The following is a 24,545-nucleotide window of genomic DNA, read 5'->3' on the forward strand; positions in this document are numbered from 1 at the left end:
ACATTGATCTACTTCAAGCAGTAATGTTTTAAATCATACTCAGAGTCAGGAAGTGTGTTTGAAGGTGATACAGTTCTGTGCATGTTCTCCCAGGAGTTTTCAGAGGGATACACAGGAAAAAGCAACTTAAACCAGGGGGTCATTTCAGTGAGAGGCTACAGGCAGTGACTGTGAAACTGATCCATCTCGTTTACATCCTTATAAAAACCACAGATAATAGATGTGATAGGCAGAGGCACATGCCACTGAACTACCTCAAGGACTTTGAAATGTTCTACCACATACTCAAAAATAGCACTTAGTTCTGTGATCTTTATTTCCAAAAGGCAATCACTACATTTAACGTAATGGTTGCATGATATATACTGTGTGCTATGTCCATGTACAGAGCATGAGGTGCTTGTGCATCAAACACAGGCAATTATAAAACAAAATGCCATGGTAAGCATCATCCTCTGAAGCATGTGATGGTATACAATCAACACCATATACATTGTAATATAGCTTTGCAATACAGCATGCCTTTTTTGTTCCATGTCTTGGTTTTCTTTTTAAACATTGACATTTTGTGGTTCTCAGAATCATTTTTAAAACAAGTGTAGTCCTTGCTTGTTTTTGTTGCATTCACACTAGCTACAGCTTCACTTAGTACTGCGAACAGTAGAATTAGACAGATTGTGTGCATACAAAGATAATGATTATGGTTACATGAGACTAAAGAGGACAATGTGATATCACTGTAATATAATCTGTGACACAGTTCACATAATGCACGTGTTATAATTTCCCTCAATGGTACATTTCAAGTATGAAAATGTTAAGTACTTTGTATAAATAACAGCAGCCACCACCATGGCTTAAAGCTGCAGTAGATACAGAAGAGCCTTAAGATGCAGTACAACTAATGGTCAATAGATGCTGCTGCTGCAAAAAAAATAATAATAAAAAAAAAAAATCTGCAACTGCATAGAATTCCATTCAAAAACTTTTCTGCAGTTGTTTTCACATGAAGTTTGGTTACCTGGGCCCCAGACCCTTGAATGTGCCCACTCCACCGAGCTTTAGTTGACTGATTCTTCTGGCATTGTGACATTAAACAGCAATTTCTCAGTTCAACTAAAAGAAGGACCCATGAGCGTCTTGGGGGGACTTGATTGACAAGTGGGCAAAATGAGCAGCACTAACAGCATTGTCAAGCTGTTGTCAAGCATTGACATGCTGTGCGCCAGAATCAGTGAGGAGTAACAACAATGAAGGTGAGTGCTGGAGATAACATAACGGGTGATCAAGGCTGTTCTTTATCGACATGTCCTCTCAGTATTACCATCATAGTTTGTTTTACTTTACTCGGCTCCACTCTTACAACCTCAGCAAGTATGTTGGCATAGTTATGCATTAGTGTGGACATTACATTCTGGCAGATATGTTGGTCTCCTGTGATTGGTTGGGGAATCAAATCCCCCTCCCCACAGAGATCGGTAAGAGCGGATACAATATCAGACCGAGACAGAAACACGGTGTAACTAGTTCACAGGCCTGTCTGATATCAGGCAAGAAGTTTGGTTCTCTACCCATCAAAGACGCATTAAGGCTTCTAGAGAAGTATGTTTTGGAGGATTTTGACCTGTCTCAGACTATCAAACGTATCAGCTGTGGTGGGTGTTGCTTGCTTGGCCAAAATCAGGCTCTGTATGCTTTGTTCATTTGGATTTTCCAGGTTGAAGACAAGGGAAAAATACAACTCCAACCTCCAAATGTCCCTTCAGGAACTTACTGGTAATCCATACTTCTGTGTTTTTCAACACTTTGTGGATATGCTTGAGTCAAGTATCCCCAAAAGTAGACAATACTCTCTATCAGTAAAAGCAGTGCGCTTTATGATCTCAAATACATCTATTATTTTGTTGTTGCCCCTCCTCTTGCATTATGGCTTTATCTTCCATTCTGCTGTCATGAATTTCCATGGAGCACAGGTGCAATCATTGTCCCCTCTCGAAGTGTGAATGCAGCACTTGTTAGACAATGTCATCAACAAACATTAGGATAACAAGCCCTGAGATAGTGTTCAGAAAGGTCATGATCTAAGTTGATGATCAGCAGCATTAATACGTCATTGCATTTCAATTATTTATGCTACCACTTGAAATTTAAATTTTCAGAATGGTCCATATTTCTGTTTTGTGAATTTTTTATGCATTGTCTGCTTTAATCTCAGCCCCTATCCCACACCACTGTGTCTTTCTAACAGCATGTACGGTGAATGCATCTTATGATATGACAAACCGCCTCCCTTCTTTTGTTAAAGGATACTTTCAACTTGGGTCTATTGTAATGACTCAGAAAAATAACACAGTTTTGGCCATCATTTTTGTCAGTGATGATAACTTGATTGTACTCATTAACTTAATCGCTGACCGAGACCATGTCAACGACACAACAACAAAGTCAGACGATGCAAGAAATGAGAAACACCAAACTTGTCTTCCTTGAACTAAAAAAGAATGAATGGAGGTATTCTGCCAGACCAGGTCACCTTTGTTACTTAATAAACTGCCTGGCACCATGTGAAGAGACCAATCATCTTCTCATTAACGTAGGCTCCAACTGCTTTCAAAGTCCACACTTGCTCAAGTTTTGGTATAACAATCCAACAGTGTTTCTCTCTGTATATTCAGTATTACCTTAAAAACAGGTGGCGTGCAGGCCCCGCGAGGATTACCAGTAGCTCCGTGTTGGATGTACAGTAAAACATAAAATACTCACAGGACACAGACCCTTGAGTTATGAGCACCAAAAACCATATGCAGAACAGTGCACACACAGGGCGCTGTCCATAAGAGGTTCTGCTTTTTGACCAACAATGCAGTGATAGTCTTGGGGGTTAACACTGACAGAGCTTTGAAAGAGTGTTATGGGTCAGATATGGTACAAAGTGGATGGACAAGCATGCAATTCTTTTGATAGCACATTGCTTAAATTAACACAAACAATGTCCTCTGAATAAGAGATCTACGTGCAATGTGCAAAGGAACCAAAACTTTAAGGAGTGCTCCTGAGCCACAAGCAGTTGTGTTCATTGTTTCCAGTTGACATGTGCGCTAACGGAAAGCAGAAGGCATTCAGTGAAAACTGTACATCTAGTGCTGTGGAGAGATCCTAACATTCAACACTGTGTAAAATCATACATAGGAAACAAATTGGCTTTTCCAACAATCCCTCATAGAGATCATGCAACTCAATCTCAGCAATTATGTTATTTGAGTAGAGTGAGAAATGATGGCCAAAGCTGCCAAACCAAGACCCATGTTATTTTCCTTTTAGATGACAAGTTTTTTTGTTTTTCTTTTTTTATTATTATTTTAATATGACCATAATTTAGCATAGCACAATTTCAAAAGCCCTACCATGTCTTGCAATGTGTTTCTAATACATCCATAGAGCACAGTGAATATGTGGACATTACACTTTAGAGCACGAAGGAACGTGTTGTCCTTGCTTAAGCACACACGGGATTAAGGACGAACTAAGGCACTAATGGCGGTTTTTAAAACCTCCTTTTGTACAAAGACACACTGTCTATGGGCCCATTTGAATATGAAGCTCTTTTGTTTCAAGCGTTTTCTCACTGTCGTTCTCTTTGGTCTGCCCCAGAACTAACCCATTATGAGGCTTGCAAGCATCCACAAACAGTGGAAAATCAGACAAGCTAGTGTTGCACTCCTTGTCTTCATTTTCATCTTCTGCTTCGTCCTTCCTTTTCCCTTCGTCTACAGCAGGTGGGCTGCAGTCGAATGTGGACATGCTGCAGCCGTAGGCCTCGCTGTGAGGCCTCCGAGCCTCGTCTGGGATGTTCTTCTTTAGTTCCCGATTTCTGTTGCGCTTGGCCAGCTTGGTGACGGAGCCCAGGCGGTTGAAAATGTTATCCTCAGATGTGGTCTGGTGGTTGGAGTTTCGGTCACACTGTTCAGCCCCTCGTAGCCGTAGGTTGTTGAGCTTGGAGTCAATGCTCTCCTGGGAGGAGGTCTTATAGCTGTTGGTATCCAGGCTGTTGAAGATGGCCCTTCGCTCTGGGGAAAGCATGTCTAAGGATACAGCACGCTGGTCCAAGCCCAGCTGTCGTCTCTCCATGCTCCGAATGGTGGCGGCTCGCTGCAGCTTGTCGTGGACCTCGACGCTCATACGCCGACGCGTCTCTCGGAACTCTGCTCGCACGTTGGCTTTCCATTCTGCTGCATGAGCCTTGATCTCTCCAACCTTGGCCAAAGACAGATATTACAAGTCAGTACATCAGTTATTAGTGTATTTATACTTTGTTTGAAAATAATACTGTAGCATAAATTGGAGCAATAAATGCTTCATTTTCTCTTTGACCTTGACAGCCTATATAAATTTCATCCCACTCTGGTGTCTCACACATTTTATCAGTGTGACAGACCTCAGGGCCCCTCCAATGAATGAATGCTTTGTAATGAAACATATTCCTACAGCACAAAATTAGCTAGTTTATTTTAGTTTCCTCTAATCCTGCCTAGATGATTTGTTGCTATATCGTGTGCTAAATGACAATGTATAACCTTCAGGGTGAGAGTTCCACATGGGACAGTGTATAATATCATATACCCAAATATAAACCCGAATAAGCAGGATTTTGTTGGTTGTGGTTTATAAGCACAGCATTCAGACGGTCACATCATCTACCATCATCACCAACACCAGTGCTCGCAGGGTTGTGTCCTCAGCTCCTTTCTCTACACCCTCTGTACAAATGACTGCATCAGCCCCTCACCAGTGACTACATACAAGTACTCAGATAACACCGCCATTCTAGGACTGCTCAGTGACAAAAACTCAAGTGATGCCTATCAACTCTCCATTTCTCACTTCACTCAATGATGCACCAACAACTACCTTGAGCTGGATGTAGATAAACCAAAAGAAATGGTCATTCACACTTCACACACACCCCCTCTTGGACTGGTCCCCAGCTCCATCCAACCAAACAGTTGAACAGTTCAGCCATTTCAAATACCTCGGACTCACTGTAGAGAGCAAACTAACATTCTCCGCACTTAACAATCTCCCACCCTAATGTTGATGCTGCTCCTCCTGGGCCTGTGACTATGTTGTCTGCTGTCTTGTTTTATAGGGATGTCTTTCGTTGTCTAGGGGTGTTTAGTTTGTTGGTGGGTACGGGGGGGTGGGGGTGTTGTGTTTGTATTCATGTAGTGTTGGTGGTTTCGCTGATACGGGGGGGGTGGGGGTGTTGTGTTTGTATTCATGTAGTGTTGGTGGTTTCGCTGATGCTTGTATGTATGAACAGACTGTGAAAAAGAATTTCCCATGGGACAATAAAGGCTATCTATCTATCTATCTATCTATCTATCTATCTATCTATCTATCTATCTATCTATCTATTTATCTATCTATCTATCTATCAGAGTTAGCCCCTCTCCCCGTCTCAATGGCTCCTGTTGGATACATGCTTAAGGTCTGGCACCTGGTCACTTCTCATGGATCTAATGGATCAGAAGAAGATTGAGGGGCATTATTCAGCAGTCCCTTCAGGATTTTGCTGGCCTGATTTTCTAAAATTGTAACCTGTCCAAAGTTTTCTTTGTTGTATAAGTCAGAGCCAGTCAGGAAGATTTAAAAAGGCAACATGAGGTGGAAGAGGATGAAACGGGCCAACCTGATTGTAAACACAGTGATCAAAAGAATGAAGAGGTGAAATTGCAGATGAGGCAGGGGAGTTGCAATTCACAGGGGCTAGCTAAATTTGAATTTATTGGTGGGATCCCAATAATGTGAAATCCTGGAGTCTGTACTTTACTTTCTAGGGGAAAATCCAAATCATTCTACCTTCACACAGTTTACTCTCACTTCCAGTAAACTGTACCAGTTACACTCTACAATTACAGATGAAAACACTGCTCATTTATATTAAATATAATCATCTACTTATCAGACTTGCCAGCAGAGAGCATATTTTTGAAAGATCCATGATTGGGGGGCATCTGAGAAATGAGTTTGGTGCCTGGTCAAGCCAAAACTTTGTGTGACCATTCTTGGATATTAAATCTCATGCACTAGAGGCACCAAAAACAAGAGGAGCAATGTCAACTGTACAAACTCATCTGACTGCATACTTTTCTCAACACCCATCCTCAGGAGCCTCGCCAGAAGCTTGTAAAAACACGGTCACTGATTAGTAAGATTTATATACAAGGATGTGCAGCCATGGTATCAAATTCCAAGTAGCACCATGATACACATTACATAGGTATTAGGTTTTTTGATTGCATTCAGTTTCATAAAAGAACTTCTTAAACATAACTTTTTTAAAAAGCGATGGAAATGCAACTATAGTAAATAAAATGAATACATTTCAGCATTTGTAATCAATTCATTATTTTAACAATTTATCAAGCAGTATGACTGTTTGTTCAAGAAGTGCTGGTAACACTTCTTATGAAGGCCACATGTATAAAGTATTATGAAGGCATTCATAGGGAATTATAATGCATTTACTGCACTCATAAACACATATAATGCTTTATGATGCATTATATCAACAGTCATAGAACATGTATGTGACTTTTAAGTATCAAGTGTCTTATGGGTGCACTTGATGGGTTGACTGATGGGCTTTTAATGCATTATAAATATCTATACTCATCAAACACATGTTGATAATCAACTATTGCAAGGACTCATATTGTATATATAATGATGCATGCTTCATCATAATGATTCATTGTTGGTGTTAAATAAAATGTAACATGTTTTTCATTATATTCATTATAAGTGAATAATACCAACCATACACTAGAATACTTTGCAAATACATTTGAAAGACTTTAGTCTGACATTCCCTGACATCTAAAGACAATGTGTCAGCAGTCAGAGACCTTTTAGCCACAGAATCAGATTTTGCAAAGACTGCTGAACTTTCAGGGTCACTAATTGCAGGACTATTAGCTTCAAAAGAGGAAAGAAAGTAGACAGCCCTTGAAATCCCCTGTGAGTGTGCTGTCTGCTGTTTCTGCTGTCCCTATCCCAAACAGAATATTTGCAAGCTAAGTTAGCCACTGGAATTTTTAAATTAGATTTATATATTTATTTAAATATTATTATAAATACATCAATATGTACCTCACTTTACTTAACACATACAGTTATACCTTATGATACTGCATGGACTATTATAGCACACTATGAGTCCTTGTTACAGTTGAGTGGTGAAGTGTGTACAGGTTTTCATAATGCATTATAAGCCCCATCAGTCAACCTCTAGTTAAGAAAGAGCATCCACAAGGCCCATGCCACTTAAAAATCATTATAAGTCACATCAAAAAAGTTTTACGACTGTTGATACGGTGCATCATGTATGAGTGTAGCCATCATGTATGAGTGTAGTCACAATGCATCATGAATGCATTATAATTCACTATGAATGCCTTCATAAGGCATTATAGATGTGAGCTTTATATATAGCATTACCGAGGTGCTTTCTTCTCCCTTTCTAATTATTAACTGACCACTTTCTAGCTTTTTAGTATTTGGCTGTTGGTTCAGATGAATTAACTATTTTCATATCATAACCTGGCAAACTCATAACTGTCTTGTACCATGTTGAACATCCATGTGATATTCAGAAACAAGCAAAACAGAGACAATATATTACAACCCCTACTACTCAGTAACTACACAATAGTGTCATCTTAGATCCTATCTTCATTCAGCATGTTATCTTCTATCTGGATACAGTGTCAGAGTAATAATGTTTGATCACAGGCTCTGGCATTTCCACTTGGCATCAGTAAAACTGTCATCAGTTTTACTTGGTCTGTATTGTGATTTAATCTCGATATGCAAATTAGGTATGTTGTTGACTTGTCTAATCGCATTCAGATTGCAATGCTTTCCCACACTGAAGTGTTTCCTTTATCCCTACTAGTTACACAGATATAAATTGGATGTTGGGCCAACCATAAATTTGCTCAGAACTGTGTTTGGATTAGGATGAGATAAAATGTCACAGATTGTGACATCCATATTTGGTAAGCGGTGAATCCCAAAAGATTCCAAAACTTGTCCTACCCTGGTCAAGAAAATAACATGGGTATCAGCATCTTCATGATGTGAGTGTTAATTATTTCTTATTAGAGCATACCTCTTCTTTTGTCTTTTTGGACAGCACCCTCAGCCAGTCACCAATCATGTTCAGCACAGCAGCAAAGTAGGCTAGACCACCCAGGATCCAGAACCACACCAGTGGTCTGTACCACTTCCGGTACTCGATCCTTCGGTCTCCCCCTGAGTAGAAAACAAGACATGAATGACTGGAGAAAAGTCCATCACTTTTCCACCTGACCAATGAGAACTTCACAGCTGAGTGCATTGTGTTTTGTTCAGTAATCACAGTTGGTGATCATCTTTAAAAGTGAACACTGTCAACCAATACAGGTTCTGTGAGTACATACATGAAATATACTTTAATAAAGCAGACACTGGAGTGCCTTGGTAGTAGCAACACACACACCTATATATATATTCGTATATATGCAGACAGGTCCAGTACTAAGCGAGATTAGCTGTGGACAGACAGATCGATCAATACATGATAACAAAATGGTCAGACATTTAGTTAACAAGATAGCAACAAAGAACAACATGCTGTATGTGAGTAACAGAGACTAGCAGTGGAGTAGTTGGGAGTGCTGCATGTGAACCTGCCTAAATAACCAAAGCTAAGACTGGTAAATTGCATAAGCCTATTGTCAGATCCCAGTTGTGCCCCTTCCAGTTTCAACATTAGTCACTATCATGAATCGTGACAAGTCACAGTACCTTTAAGAATGTACATTCATGAATACTGAATATGAATAATAAACTCTCACCTGCCACATAGTCACCTATTCCAACTGTTGTCAGAGTGATGACAACAAAATACGTTGACTCCAGAGCCGTCCAGCCCTCGATGTGTTTGAAGATCACAGCGGGGATGGTGACGAACAAGATGCAGCCAACCAGGATGAAGAGGAGGGTGGAGGCCACGCGGATTTTAGTCTGACTGATCTGGTTGTGTTTATTCTGTGACAGAAAGTCACACACACACACACACACACACACACACAAAGTATAAACAAAGAGTAAACTAGAGTTGAGAGGAGATGTCTTTATCTGTACCTGGTAAACCAACAAAAGGATCTCAATTGACCTCTCATCTGTCTCTGTCTCTGCCTTGGGATAGAAAACCAGATGTGGCCATGGTTTATCATGTATTTTCTAACTGATATTCATTGGCTATAAATTGTTATCCTCAAAGCATCAAATTAATCAGTCAGTTAATCAATAAATAAATATGGCCAAGTGAAAATTTTAATGAATCTTACGGCTGATACATACCAAATGTTGAACTGCTAAATATATTGAATGAAATACAAAGGAATTAAAAAATGTAATTTAATCTAATTTATTTTGACAGAGAACTAAGACATGCCACTACAATTACAGGCTCTAAACTTCATTCCAGTGTATAAGTTACAGGGGTTTGCAAGAAATCAAGCTGCAACATAAGGATTTTCCCATGATGCCTCCTCCTCCTCTAGAATGGTCGGCCTGTGGTGACTCGATGAGGTCAACTTACAATATAATGATCACTTTATGGTAGGACTAGTCAGTAAAATCTCAGTCCTATGCTGCAAAATGAATGGGCATTTTTCTTGTGGCCATCCACAGTGATACTGTAGTGACAGACCCCATTTCCCATGGGTTCCCCAAGTTTTCTGTTATATGTTACAAAATGCAAATGTTACTTTTTGTTGGTCTTTGTATGGCCTGCTCTCACTTGTCAAATACTGCCACTTAGTCAATGCTTTTTAGAGATACTGATGCAAAAATTCACCTTTTGTGGCAGTGTCATAGCAGCAGTTTGCTACGCAGCCAGTCGTAATCTTTTGCGGTATTAGGACAGCCTGCCAGTTTGACAAATGGACCTTGCTGTGGCAGTATTATGCAGTTGGACAGCATCAGGTTGAAACACTGTCAGTAATGCTGTAATATGAGGAGCATGAAGGTCCCTGGATGCTCCAAGAAAGCCAAGACTTTCACTTGGGAGCCTGTTGTGTGATTTACATGTAACTGTAGAGCCAAACCATGATGTTTGTTCCTAAACCTAACCACGTGCTTTTGTTGACATCCCAGCGTTGGTAGTGGCAACCCAGAACATCAAGTAGACATAGGAAGTTACTAGAGCATACTATGGCATATGCAGTCTATGTTGGTAATTTTTTGTGCTGGTTTGTAGTTTGAGACATTAGTGAGGTGGCTGATGCCTGCGTTTACCACAGCTGTATTTTACACCTGCATCAGTGAGTTATTGAAGGGTTGGACGTGTTGAGAGTTCTCTGCGTCTGTGTTGGTGTAACAATAAGAAATAGACTGCTAAATTGTGTGGTTTTTTTTCTACACTGCATAATAACATGCAACTTTGGTGAAGAATAACTAAGTTTCCATGGTATTAGTGCTGTCTTGAATAATGTATATAGATTCTGGTACATCTCAAGCGTAAACAGTAATAGGAGTGTTGTTTTCAGCACAGTTGTGGTTGTCTCGGTGTCACTCCACAGGGTCTGAGAGAGGACTTTGGATCAGTCACAGCGGCTTCATTATCACATCAGCATGAACAGAGATTATGATTATGATTATGATGATGAGAAGAGAGTGCTCTGTTCAGGAAAGGTAAAGTTGACCTGTTAGTGCAGACGTTCATCAGCTGGCAGTCACTCCTGCACTCTGTTGAAGAGAATCTCTGCACATCTGAATGTGTGGCAGGTATGTTTGAGGAGGGTGCAAATTATAAACAAAGATGAACTCTTGCATATGGCATCAAACAAAATGGTCAAAAGACATAAGCATGTGAATAGGTGGATCAAATAGAATGAAAACCAAATACATCAGTCAGCATCTATCAAGTCCAAAAAACAACAAAAAGAAATAAACTACTCCAAACTAGAGACTACAATAAAGTGAAAGAAATTTATGTTAAAAAACTCTAAGGATTATTTTTTAAAATAAAAAACAAACAAATAAAAGACTGCAGAAAAGGGAAAACTAATTTCTGACATTCAGTAACTGCCCACTCCAGAATACACCAACCGGGGTGGGCAAGCCATAAATCCAATAAATCAAGCATCCCATATATATATATATATATATATATATATATATATATATATATATATATATATAACAATAGAACACATAGAACAATAATCTATAACATTACATTAGGTAGAAGCTCATTGTTCAGCCCTTTTGGAGCCAGGGTCTGTAATGTGAATATCCAGTGCGCTTACTTTCTTTTTAACAACATATCATGATCTCCACCTCTAGGTGGCATTGGTAGATCAATACCCAGTGCAGGGGGGTGGAACAAAGGAGGATGATCACTAAGCTGTCATCCATGCTGGAGAATGACTCCCACCCCATGCATGACATCCTGACTGCATTGGAAAGCTCCTTCAGTGACAGACTGCTCCAATCAAAAACTGTACAATTGGCACTGCTCCTAGTAGACATAGCTCCTAGCTTCCTTGTATGAGCAGATACTTAGAGCCAGATTGCACTGTTGTGGTTCAATACTAATCCAGTCACTTACATTTTTCTGGACTGGAAAATAAAATCAAAATCAAAGAGTATTATTATTATTATTATTATTATTATTATTATTATTAGTAGTAGTAGTAGTAGTAGTAGTAGTAGTAGTAGTAGTATTATCATTATTATTATTATGTAAAATAGCCATTATTAAAGGAAAAAAATAAAAACATCAATACAACAAGGGAGTTGCACATGAAGGTTTAAAAGTTATCTGACATCTGAACAAAAGGTGCTTAGCGTGTCTCACTTGATTACTGGATGTCGTGACCCCTCGTCTGCTCCTCGTCTTGTTTGGACCACGCTAAGTGTAAAATTTCCTAACCATACAGTTTCCACAGAGCTGGCTCACCCGGAACATCTTCTCCACCTTGGCGATGCTTTTGACAAATATGGTACCGAGCTGATCCCCGACACCTGCCAGGAGGAATCCAAACAGCGGGATTCCAAATATTGCATACAGGATGCAGAAAATTTTCCCTCCCTCAGTGCTTGGGGCGATGTTACCGTACCCTGAAGAGGACAAAGGAGACTGCATGACTGCAAAACACTGAGCAGATTCAGTTACACTTTGAAATGGATGTACCACATGCACATCAAACCTTTTGTAATGTCATGTTTTCAGTCACTGCTGCAAATGAAAGCAGTTTGTCTGTTGTCCAATCAGACCTCATCTGCTGCATCTAATTCCAATAACATTTTTTTCTTGCTTTTGCTCTTTGATTGTCTTAGCTAAGGAGGGATCCCCTTTTCGGGACAGACCTGCAATATATGTTTTGTTTACAGAATAATAAAATTACAATCATGTATAACAAAATGTGCATAGTAAATAGAGAGAAGGAGGGAGGGAGAGAGAGAGAGATACAAATGGCACAGGCATCAATTGTTTATTCAATTCATGTTTTTTTTTTATTTGGCAACTGATAAGACGTGTAATTTTTGATTGTGTTATTATTATTTTTTGGAATATTTGTATCTGAATCTCACTGTGATTTACTATTGATGTTTACATGAACTAAGAGATATATTTTGTTCACTTGTTACTCACTATTTGAAGGCAAACTACATCTGTGTTGACATATACAGCTAACACTAATTTAGTTGTAATTTTATGCTCTTAAAATTAATAATAAAGTATTCTCAGTATTTTTTTCATATCATCAAAAATATTGTTTTCACAAAAATACCCTAAAATATCATATTATTTTACAGCCATATCGCCGACCCCCATATTTCTGACTGCAGTCAACTGATGCTGGATGTGGTTACGGTGAAACAGGTTTAAACTTTAACCAGAGAGGGCAGCAAAGGACTGTTTTTAAGTTCCTCTCTAACCCCTAATTTCCACCAGATTTGTGTGCTAATAGATTGCACTCTAGTCTATGTGTTAACTTCCACCAGCTCCACCGTTTTGCGGATCGACTCCATCCCAGGTCCGGCGGTCTGGACGCTTGCGGATCAGATACGCAAGGCTCCTATTTTTGCCAGACAACGGAGCACTTCACATACAGGAAATTTAGACGAATTAAGCACAGAGCAGACAGGAAATCAGACAGTGACACAACATTAAAATATTCATTTACTTTTAGATCAGTTTACTTTTACTTTTAGATCAGAGGTAAGGCGTGTTTTTACTACAACACGCCTTATGTCTGATCGTATTTCACTTAACTACAAAATGTCAAAATGGGCGGATCCAGGCTTGAAGTCAACAGGTCAGAGGTTTTCAGAGGTCACTAACAACAACATAGACGAAGAGAAGCTAATTATGAAAAAACACAAAAATTTATGACACCCCACATCCTTTTTATAGAGACAACCATAGAAAGGCGTGGAACATCTTATTGGGAGTTATGGGAGTGAATGGAGTTATTACTTCTTCTTCGTTTGTGCTGATATAATGCGCGTGATTCTGTAATTACCGCAGGAATTCCTCGGTCTTGCCACTGCAGCTGATCCGGCAGTGCTGCCCCGTGCCAGACTCAAACCGCAACCAGTGGGAGCTGACGGATGAGGGAGCATGGAGCAAAACCGCAGCGGAGCTGTAATGCAATGCACATGCAAGCGTGGAAATCCTGGGTAAGCTATGGCCTTGTGTTTGTGAAGCCTAAGATTTCAGCCATGACTTAGCAAATCTAATTAAGAAAACTGACATTTTGATTATCAATTCTATGGTCAGCAATGAATAAATATTTGAATACCTGTGCCATTTATTGAACAGGACATAGAAAGCTACTGATACTTCTGCTGCCTCTGATTAACTACGATTAATCCTTCTGCTGCACTCAGTAAAAGTCCCTCTGCTATGAAGAATTGAAGAAATGTCTAAAATGTGTCATGAACATGCACGTGCTGTAATCAATAGCTCAATGGCAGGAGTTGAGGAGCTGAATGATCCCGTTTGTTTCACCTGTGGTGGTAATTAAAGGCATAATGTGGGCCATACTTCACTTTAACTAAGGTTCTCTCTAGATACTGGGTCACTTAGTTTGACTGGAGAGATTGCTGATGCTTTAAACCCATTTCTGAATCTTAGACAAGAGTTTTTTTCTTTAGATCAACACAACTGAGGATAATCCAGCTAATTTACATATTTCAAAGATTGAATTAATTTGTAGATATAAGGTGGAGTCCATGGAGAATAATTGTGTCCAGCCAGCATACAATGCTTTATACAAGGCACACCCCATACTGAACTTTATCTACCTGCTCATTGTGAGAGATTGAGTCATGCCATAATCACAATACCGATGGTTGTGATGACTGTCCCAGCAAAGAAGAAGGCACTCCCCAGGTCCCAGTGGCTGGAGTTGTAGGAGGTATCACCGATGGGATTCACTCCGGCATTCACCGCCTCCACAGAGTGCTGGTAGAGAAGCACAGAGGCACATAAGAAAACCTTTATCTCACTCTAGTTGTTGCCTATTCTGTCTGACTGTACTTTGGATTCAGCATCTCGCTAAAATGACCAACTCTCCATGCTTCAGTGTCTGCTGGCTTCTGAGGAGACATTAACCACTGCTACTGTTGTGTAGTAACAACTATTATGGACATGTTTTTCGATCTCACAAACAAATCAGAAAACAGAGCACTATTCTGTGCATTCATTCATTAGTTGTAAGCTCTTCGCAGGGGGGCTGGAGCATATCCCAGCTGTCATTAGGTGAGAGGTGGGGTACACCCTGGACAGGTCACCAGACTACAACCAGACAAGACAGCCATTCACACTCACAGTCACACTTCCAGCTTCCAAACAGTATGACGTAAATAAAATAGCTGGGCAAAAAAATCCTAACATTGATCATTTTGTAATGTTCCCTTTTTATTCAAGCGGTCAGAGTACTGATTCAACTAAAGCATAGCAGCTGTAGCTCAGGAGATAGAGTGGGTCATCCAATAATCAGAAGATCTGCAATGCCATCCCCTGCTCCTCCAGGCAACATGTGAGTATCCTTTGGCAAGGTACTGAACCCTAAATCGCTCCAGACAGGTGTTCTATTAGTTTATGAATGTCCAACTGATTAGCAGTTGGCACCTTGTGCAGTATGAGGGGTGGAAGCTATCAGGATTCTTGCTGTGTAAGTATCATAAACCTTTTTTGCCTATTTTCTTCAATAATTTGAAATCCAATGGAAAAATTCAGGTTTTTTGACGAGGGCACCAGGCCTCGCTAAATTCCATGTTGACCAAGAAAACCTCACCCCTGAAGTGCTCTATACATGACAACAGTGGTTTGCAATAATTTCCACATTCAGATCATTAATACAAAATATAAACAAACAACAAATGTATAAAGGATAGTTGAAATGAACTCTACTTTTACCAGCTGGAGCATTAAAATGATGAACATTGTTAGAGCCATTTTTTGGGTTATGTGTATTTGTGTTTATTTTTTTTTGTTTGTCTGGAAGCCACAGTAGGTGGCGCTCTGCACTGTGTGGGCAGGAATGATTAAATAGAGCAAGACATAATTACTCAGCAGGTGTGCTGCTGAATGAGAGAGCAAACAGTTTTTTGACCGTCACGTCACGTCACGTCGGATCGTGGTCGTCGACTTTATTTATGCGTTGTGGCAAATATGTGAGCCCTTTTGTTTGTATGTGCAGTTCAATTATCGGCGCATTGTGTCAAGAGCGTTTATAAATAAATGTGGATGATTACAAGAAGTGTTGGATTCATTGGACCGGAAGACGCACAGACGGCGTCAATTATCAGTCTCAGCAGGTAGCAGCAGCCCCTCAGTGGCTTAGGTTCGTTTTGTTGTTTTTGTTAAGAACAAGTCACTATATTTAAGTCAAAAAACTTCGCTTCAGTTAGTCTAGTTAGTCGCGGAAAGGCCACCGCACGGAGGCAGAGCCAACGCCGGAGCTAACGCCGGAGCTAATGCCGGTCGAGCCGCATGGAAGACGCCAACAACAGCTGTGTTTCCCGGAGTGACACCGATCATCATCAGCTGATTCATCCGCTACCACCGGTCCATCTTACGGCGCCCACCGCTTGCATTAAGGTATGAGCAGTAGCGCTACCAGCTTATGGCCATAATAAAAAATAAATTAAGTGTGCACACGACTTTGCGAGCGTAATCCCAATGCATTGGTTGCTAAAAATAACAATGACGATCGCGTCATAAAAACGAACCTTTCTCATCGAGTGCAAATTAGATTTTATTATGGAAAACTAAAAAAAAAAAAAAAGACATGATGGACGGTAAATCTGATGATCCGGTTGCTCAAATGACTGTCACTGCTTCTAGTGAAGTGGGAAATTCAAATGAAGCACTGTTGGGTAAAGGTAAAAGAACTGTTAAATTGACCCACAAGGCTTATGTTGAAAAATGTGAAAGGTTGCAAAATGTAAGAAAAGATAAACTACACAAGGTAAAAAATTTAAGAAAGGTAACTGAAGATCATATGCTTGAAATTAATGTTGCAGAGGTTAAAGGTGCACTGGAAAAAATTATTTGTTTGTGTGAAGAAGCAAAATTGCTCATGATTCTCTGGTGCCTTTAATGTCCACTGAAGAAAGTGAGAAACAGAATGTGTGGTTTGCTGCAAAAATGTTGGTTGAAAATGGTTTCATTGACGATGTTAAACAGTGGTTGAGAAATAATGAAAATGGTGGTGATGTGGTTGATGATGTTCATCCTGATGATAGTATATCAAATGTTGCCAGTAAACGTTCTCACCAAAAAAGCATATGCAGTGGTAAAAGCAGCAACAAAAGTGGTCACACAACAGCTTCTACTCGCATTAAAATCGAGGCAGAAAAGGCTGCCCTTCTTGCTCGATCTGCAGCGTTAAAGAAAAAACATGCTTTGGAGAAGCAAGAAGCAGAACTAAGGAGACAAAGAGAGAGCAGCTTGAGCTTGATGCTGAAATTGCTGCATCCACAGCAAAGCTAGCAGTTTTGGAAACTGTTTCAGAATGTTCACGCAAATCTCAAGCATCCAATGGAATGAATTCATATCTACAAAGGAAAAAGGAACAAAACACAACTTTCAAAGAACTCAATCCTGCAGCAAAGTCATATGAACCTTGGACAGGGACTGCAATGTTGCAAACCGATTTCCCAGCACTTCATAAGGACTCAAGTGCACAGAACACACACACTGTGGAAAAAGGGCAGGAGTGCATCCCTGGATCAGGGCAGGAGGCACACAGGAAAACAACAGAAACGAATGGAACAACACAATGTGGAGATGCACAACATCAGATTCTTCATTTGCCAGTAAATAATGAGCAGACTGCATCAGTTGAGCAGACGCAGTTGCTTTCTGCACAAATGCATGGAGATCTATGCACCATAATGCATAAACAGAATGAAATAACAGCAGCTCTTGTTCAACAACAACGCCTACTGTCCTTACCATCTCGAGACATTCCTGTATTCGACGGTGATCCTCTCCAGTACAGAAACTTCATCAGAGCTTTTGAGCATGGAGTGGAAGCAAAAGCTAACAAAGCTGACTGTCTTTATTTTTTGGAACAGTTTACAAAGGGTCAGCCTAGAGAATTGGTGAGGAGCTGTCAGCATATGATTCCGGATAGAGGCTATCAACTGGCTAAAGAACTTCTGCGTGAACACTTTGGAAATGAATACAGGATTGCTGCAGCTTACATAGAGAAGGCTCTGGCTTGGCCTACAGTGAAATCAGAAGATGTGAAATCACTTCAGGCTTTTTCTCTGTTTTTGTGTGGTTGTTGCAACGTGATGGAGGAGCTTCACTACATGCAAGAACTAGACATGCCAACTAACATGAGAGCAATTATGACAAAGTTGCCATTTAAATATAGGGAGAAATGGAGGACAAATGCACATGAAATCTTGGAGAGGTGCAATCGAAGAGCTCGCTTTAAAGACCTTGTTTCTTTTCCTTGAACGTCAAGTTAAGATCATTTCTGATCCACTCTTTGGGGACATCCAGGACACAAGTGTTTCACCTACATCAAGGAGTGTAAGCAAGTTCAAGTCTCAGCCCAAATTTAGCAGAGTCAGAGGTAACAGCTTTGCCACTACCGTTACTGTTGTGGATACAGCAGAAGGTTCACACTCAGACCCACAGAGGCAAGACTCAATGGAAAGGTCTGAGAAAGCATGCGTCTGTTGTTCCCAGTCGCACACATTGGAGGAATGTCCAAAGCTGAAAAGAAAGAAACATCGGGACAAAATTACTTTTCTAAAGGAAAAGAGGATGTGTTTTGGCTGCTTGTGTAGTGGACACATGAGTAAGGATTGCGACAGGCGTCTGACTTGCAAAGAGTGTGGCCGCAATCATCCTACTGTGCTTCATATTTCTGAAAGGCCAAGAACCAGCACAGAAGGTGAACACTCTAAAGAAACAGTTAATGTTAAACCACCCTTTTCAGAAACTTGTGGTCACACAGGGGCTGGAAAGGAGGATAACATTTGTCCATTCTGCCAATCCAGGTTAAATCCATCAAGGGAGACAAAATAATACAAACCTATGCATTTCTGGATCCCGGCAGTACAGCTACGTTTTGTTCAGAGCACCTGATGCAAAGGTTGAACATTGATGGTAGAAGAACCAATTTCCTTTTGCGCACCATGGGGCATGAAAAAGTTGTTGTCACTCACGCTTTGAATGATTTGGAGGTGGCTGGCCTTGACAGTAACCACTTTTACAGTCTTCCAGAAGTTCTCACACAAAGAAAAATGCCTGTGACCCCTAACAACATTGTCACACAGGAAGAATTGGCAAAGTGGCCGTACCTCTCTAACGTCCGCATCCCCTGCATAGACGCCAATGTTGACATGTTGATTGGTACCAACGTCCCTAAGGTATTGGAACACTGGGAAGTTGTCAACAGCCAAGGGAATGGCCCGTATGCAGTAAGAACTGTACTTGGTTGGGTTGTTAATGGTCCCCTTCGTGATGGAGAGCACAGTAACCCTAAAGCAAGGTTCTCAGTGGCTGCCGTCAATAGGATTTCTGTGTGTAAGCTGGAGGAGTTGTTGAACAACCAGTACAATCATGACTTCAATGAAAGAAGTACAGAGGAAAAGGGGATGTCGAGAGAGAAGACATCAGATTCTTAAAGATTATGGATGAGTCAGCACAGTTTCAGGATGGCCATTACAGCTTAAAAATGCCCTTCAGAAAAGAACAGCTTACTCTTCCTAATAATCTTTCAATGGTCAAGCAAAGGTTGTTTGGATTAAAGGGGAAGTTCAGAAAGGATGAACTGTTTCACCAGGAATACACCAACTTCTTCACTGATGTTATACGGAAAGGCTATGCAGAGAAAGTGCCTCAACATCAATTGGATGGAGAAATTGGAAAGGTTTGGTATATTCCCCATCATGGTGTGCGTCATCCCAGAAAGGGTACTTTGCGTGTTGTCTTTGATTGTTCAGCTGAGTTTAAAGGAGCCTCACTCAACAGCCAGCTTCTTCAAGGCCGAACCTGACCAGTTCGCTGCTAGGAGTCCTCGTCAGATTCAGGCAGGAGCCAGTAGCGTTCATGGGAGACATTCAGTCTATGTTCTACCAGGTTAAAGTGGCCGAAGAGGACAAAGACTTCCTTCGCTTCTTGTGGTGGTCTGATGGTAACGTGAGCAAGGAGATTGTGGAGTATCGAATGTCAGTCCATTTGTTTGGTGCCGTCTCATCTCCAAGTTGTGCCAGTTACGCACTTAGGAAGACAGCAGAAGACAATCAAGCTCACTTTTCATCAGAAGTGGTGAAAACAGTCAAGCGAAATTTTTATGTTGATGACTGTTTGAAGAGCCTGCCCTCAGAAGAGGAAGCGGTTGTGATGGTTAAAGCTCTCAGTGACCTCTGCCTAAAAGGGAGGTTTCACTTTGACAAAGTGGATCAGTAACAACGGACAGTGCTGCAAAACATTGAAGAGGAACACAGAGCTAAAGACTGGAAAGAGCTGGATCTGGAAAGAGATGAGCTTCCAGTGGAGAGAGCCCTTGGACTACAGTGGTGCGTGGAGTCGGATACGTTCAAGTTCAAAATGATGGTGAAAGAGCAACCGCAGAGCAGAAGAGGATTGTTGTCGATAATCTGTTCCGTTTATGATCCCTTGGGGTTTCTTGCACCAGTGACACTGTCAGCAAAGGTTATGCTGCAAGAGCTCTGTCGGAGACGTTGTGGATGGGACGACAACATACCTGCAGACATTAGCCATCAGTGGACAGGATAGTTGGAGGATCTGAAAGGGTTGTCTTCATTCAAAGTTGAGAGATGTATCAAGCCCAAGCACTTTGGACAGGCCATTAAAAGCAGCTGCATAACTTTTCAGACGCCAGTGAAGATGGTTTTGGCACTGTCACCTACCTCAGAATCGAAAACAGCAAGAGCGAGGTCCATGTCTCCTTCTTGTTGGGAAAAGCGAGAGTTACCCCCCTGAAACAGATAACTATTCCTCGTCTGGAGCTTACAGCTGCTGTCCTAGCTGTTCGAGTTGATCAGATGTTGAGAGCAGAATTGGAGCTGCCATTGGATCAGTCAACTTTCTGGACGGACAGTACTTCAGTGCTTAAGTACATAAAAAATGAGGACAGACGTTTCCACACATTTGTGGCGAATCGGGTGTCAACCATCAGAGATTCAACTCATGTCTCTCAGTGGAGGTACATCAATACCAAAGACAACCCTGCTGATTATGCCTCTAGAGGTATGAAGGTTGGAGATCTGCTGAATGGTGGGAGCTGGATCGAAGGCCCAAGGTTTCTCTTCGACCCAGAAAAGGATTGGCCTGCAGACATCACAGAGGCCACACTTTCAGTTGATGATGTAGAGGTCAAAAGGGATGCCACGGTAAACACAGTCATCACTCAGAACTCTTCTAATGCTACAGACCAGCTTCTATCATACTTTTCAGATTGGAGGAAACTTAAGGTGGCAGTTGCATGGTTTCTCAAATGGAAGAGGATCCTTCTGCAATTGAGTCAAAAGAGAAAGGAATTGCATGCTCTTGAGTTCAACAGAAAGGATGCAGATGGGTCACATGTGTCACTGGAGATGGAGAGGGCTAAAAAAGCAATGTGTCAAATCTTGTCAGCTGAGAATCTTTTGGATGCTGAAGTTTCCATCATTCGCTATTGTCAGCAGAAAAGGTTCAAGGTGGAGATTGCTGCCCTATCAGCTGGAAAATCTGTGCCAAGAGACAGTTCTATTTACAAACTGGACCCATGTCTCGAGGATGGACTTGTGAGAGTTGGAGGCCGTTTGAGTAAGGCAGCTCTACCAGAAGAGACAAAGCATCCACTCATCTTGTCAAAAGATCAACACATCTCCACACTCATATTAAGACACATACACCAACAAGTTGGCCATGGTGGAAGAAATCACACCTTGTCAAGATTACGAAAGAAGTTCTGGATAACAAGTGCCACTTCAGCTGTGAGAAAAATCATATCACAGTGCAGCTTCTGCAGACGATACAAAGGGAAGTTGGGTGAGCAAAGATGGTGGACTTACCAAAGGAAGGCTCCTTCCTGATCTCCCTCCCTTCACGAATGTGGGAGTAGATTACTTTGGGCCTTTGGAGGTGAAGAGAGGTCGAGGTTTGTGTAAGCGTTATGGTGTCATCTTTACCTGTTTGGCCAGCAGAGCTGTTCATTTGGAAGTAGCTCCATCCTTGGATACTGGCGCATGTATTAATGCCTTACGAAGGTTCATCAGCCGAAGAGGACAAGTGTCATCTATGCGCTCAGATAATGGTACGAACTTTGTTGGAGCCAAGAAAGAGCTGAGAGAAGCACTTGCATCTTTAAATCACGGCCAGATACAGAGAGACTTATTGCAAGATGGGATCCAGTGGAACTTTAATCCACCTGCAGCATCACATCATGGTGGTGTTTGGGAGCGTGTCATTCATTATGGTAAGGAAAGTTCTCACCTCTGTGTTACATCTTCAAACACTGGATGATGATGGACTCCACACCGTTTTGTGTGAGGTTGAGGCTATTTTGAATGGACGCCCCCTCACTAAGCTTTCAGATGATCCCACTGATTTTGAACCACTCACTCCAAATCACATTCTCCTGATGAAAGGGAAACCAGTCTTATCACCTGGACTGTTTAACAAAGATGATATGTACGTGAAGAGGAGATGGCGACAAGTCCAATATATTGCGGATTTGTTTTGGAAAAGATGGGTACAGGAGTACCTCCCTTTGCTCCAAGAACGGCAAAAATGGAATCAAAAAATTAGAAATTTTGTTCCTGGAGACATTGTTGTTGTTATGGATTCTGCTGCTCCTCGTGGATCCTGGCCTCTTGGCAGAGTTTTGGAAACTTTCCCCGACAAGAAAGGTCTAGTACGCTCTGTGCGTCTCCAGACGAAGGCAAATATCTTGGAAAGACCTGTCACAAAGCTGTGCCTATTACAGGAAGCTGCAAGTTGTTAGTGTTGACTTTATGGTGACCTCTGAGTCAAACCAGGTTGTTGGTGCACAATATTGGGTATTATTTGGTACATTTTTTTTGTGTGTTATTGGGATAATGGCTCTGTAATTAAATTTTGAAGGTAATTGTAATGTCAGCTGTCATTTACAATTAGGGGCCGGCGTGTTAGAGCCATTTTTTGGGTTATGTGTATTTGTGTTTATTTTTTTTTGTTTGTCTGGAAGCCACAGTAGGTGGCGCTCTGCACTGTGTGGGCAGGAATGATTAAATAGAGCAAGACGTAATTACTCAGCAGGTGTGCTGCTGAATGAGAGAGCAAACAGTTTTTTGACCGTCACGTCACGTCACGTCGGATCGTGGTCGTCGACTTTATTTATGCGTTGTGGCAAATATGTGAGCCTTTTTGTTTGTATGTGCAGTTCAATTATCGGCGCATTGTGTCAAGAGCGTTTATAAATAAATGTGGATGATTACAAGAAGTGTTGGATTCATTGGACCCGGAAGACGACGGACGCGTCAATTATCAGTCTCAGCAGGTAGCAGCAGCCCCTCAGTGGCTTAGGTTCGTTTTGTTGTTTTTGTTAAGAACAAGTCACTATAAACATGATAAGGCATCAATTATTATAATACAGTAATAGAAGTGATTATGAGATAGGCCATTCAGCATGATGAGTACTTTTACTTTTGGTTGCTTAAGTATATTTCAGTGTTGATACTTCTGCACTTTTACTTAAGGGTTTGGCTGCAAAACTTCTTAATTGATTTCTTAAGTAAAGATCTCAGTATTTCTTCCACCGCTGGTCTCCCCTGTTACAGGACCTGCTTGACTGCAGCCATGTTGGCTTCTTGGCCTGAAGGTACAGTGTGGAGTCAATAGTGGAGCTGACTGCAGCAGAGAGGACACTTACTGTGATTTATATCTGCTGTATTTCCCAATTTTGGTACAGATATTTTTTATTTTACTGTCTGAGTTCATTTTTTCTTTTTCAAATAAAGGAGCAAAAGTGTTATAGCAGAAACAGCCTTGTCTTATTTCTCTTTTCAACAATGAGTTCATTGTGATCTCATAAACTAGAAGGTTACTTTTACAGTTTGAGAGTTAAAGAAGATGAATAACACCAGCTGCTTTAGGAAGAATGGTATCAATCTTCTCATTTATTTTAGGAAAACATATATTAACCAAAATGTCCAAATATTCCAATAAATCCCCACTGTTGTTATTTCTTTCCTGAAAAGTTATTCATTTAGGAGGGCATATCAAGATTGACAACAGAGATTAACAATAATTCTGGTGGAAAAAAGTGCGCCCAAGCACAGTTCACTTTGGAGATCACATTTGGCAACATAAGCAGATTTTAGACATTAATGCTGCCAGAGTTGAGCTTTATTTGATATAATTCCAGATATTTGCCTTTTAAATACTTGTATCCACTTAGGTCATTGCCATAATTAAATCTCACTGACACTTTAAAAAGAACTAGCTTCTTTTTTGATTTAAATGCTTCTTTTTAATTTAATTTAACATTTTATTTTTCATGTTGAGGAAAGTTTCATCAATGTGTGTGTTTAGTTTGTCTGTTTTGGATGGTCTGCAGATAAGGCTGAGTTCCCCAGAATAAACTGTCGAAATAGTCAAAAGGTTTTCCAAATGAGCAGGGCGGTAACCTTTGGTGCAAAGTGTGCTTCACAAATGTTTTCATGAGCCCTCTGACAATGTAGATATGAAGCAGCACGCTGGCAGCAGCAGCAGAGTTGTAACTGTCGTCAAAATAAACACTGAACATGTTTCAGAGCTGCTCTGTGTTTTACTTGGAGGACTCAGAGTTGTCACTAGCTTTCTGGGCAACCTAATAACATCTGAACCTGAGCCGTGCCATTTAGGCAACATGCCTGTTTTTACATAGTCTGAGTATTATGACTTTGCATTTTAGGCAAAACAAAGCAACATGGTTAGGGTTACAAATCTTTTACATTTTGTTAGCCAAGATGTCTCTGAAAAACCT

The 24,545-nt window shown here is 40.8% G+C and overlaps 1 protein-coding gene across 1 annotated transcript in view; it reads right to left on the reverse strand.

Moving 5' to 3' along the window:
- Positions 1-297: 297 nt before the first annotated feature.
- kcnk10a (potassium channel, subfamily K, member 10a) overlaps positions 298-24,545 on the reverse strand; it is a 45,233-nt gene continuing 20,985 nt past the window's right edge. Inside the window, exons 3-7 of the mRNA XM_042503398.2 lie at positions 14,410-14,527; positions 12,014-12,174; positions 8,901-9,093; positions 8,174-8,316; positions 298-4,254 (exon numbers count right to left, since the gene is read on the reverse strand). Of these exons, the coding sequence (XP_042359332.2) occupies positions 3,577-4,254; positions 8,174-8,316; positions 8,901-9,093; positions 12,014-12,174; positions 14,410-14,527 (1,293 nt within the window). The 3' untranslated portion in view covers positions 298-3,576. The remainder of the gene's footprint in view (positions 4,255-8,173; positions 8,317-8,900; positions 9,094-12,013; positions 12,175-14,409; positions 14,528-24,545) is intronic.

The sequence above is a fragment of the Plectropomus leopardus genome, chromosome 16 (assembly GCF_026936395.1).
Source record: "Plectropomus leopardus strain MGB_pleo_1.0 chromosome 16, ASM2693639v1, whole genome shotgun sequence".
Lineage (NCBI taxonomy): Eukaryota > Metazoa > Chordata > Actinopteri > Perciformes > Serranidae > Plectropomus > Plectropomus leopardus.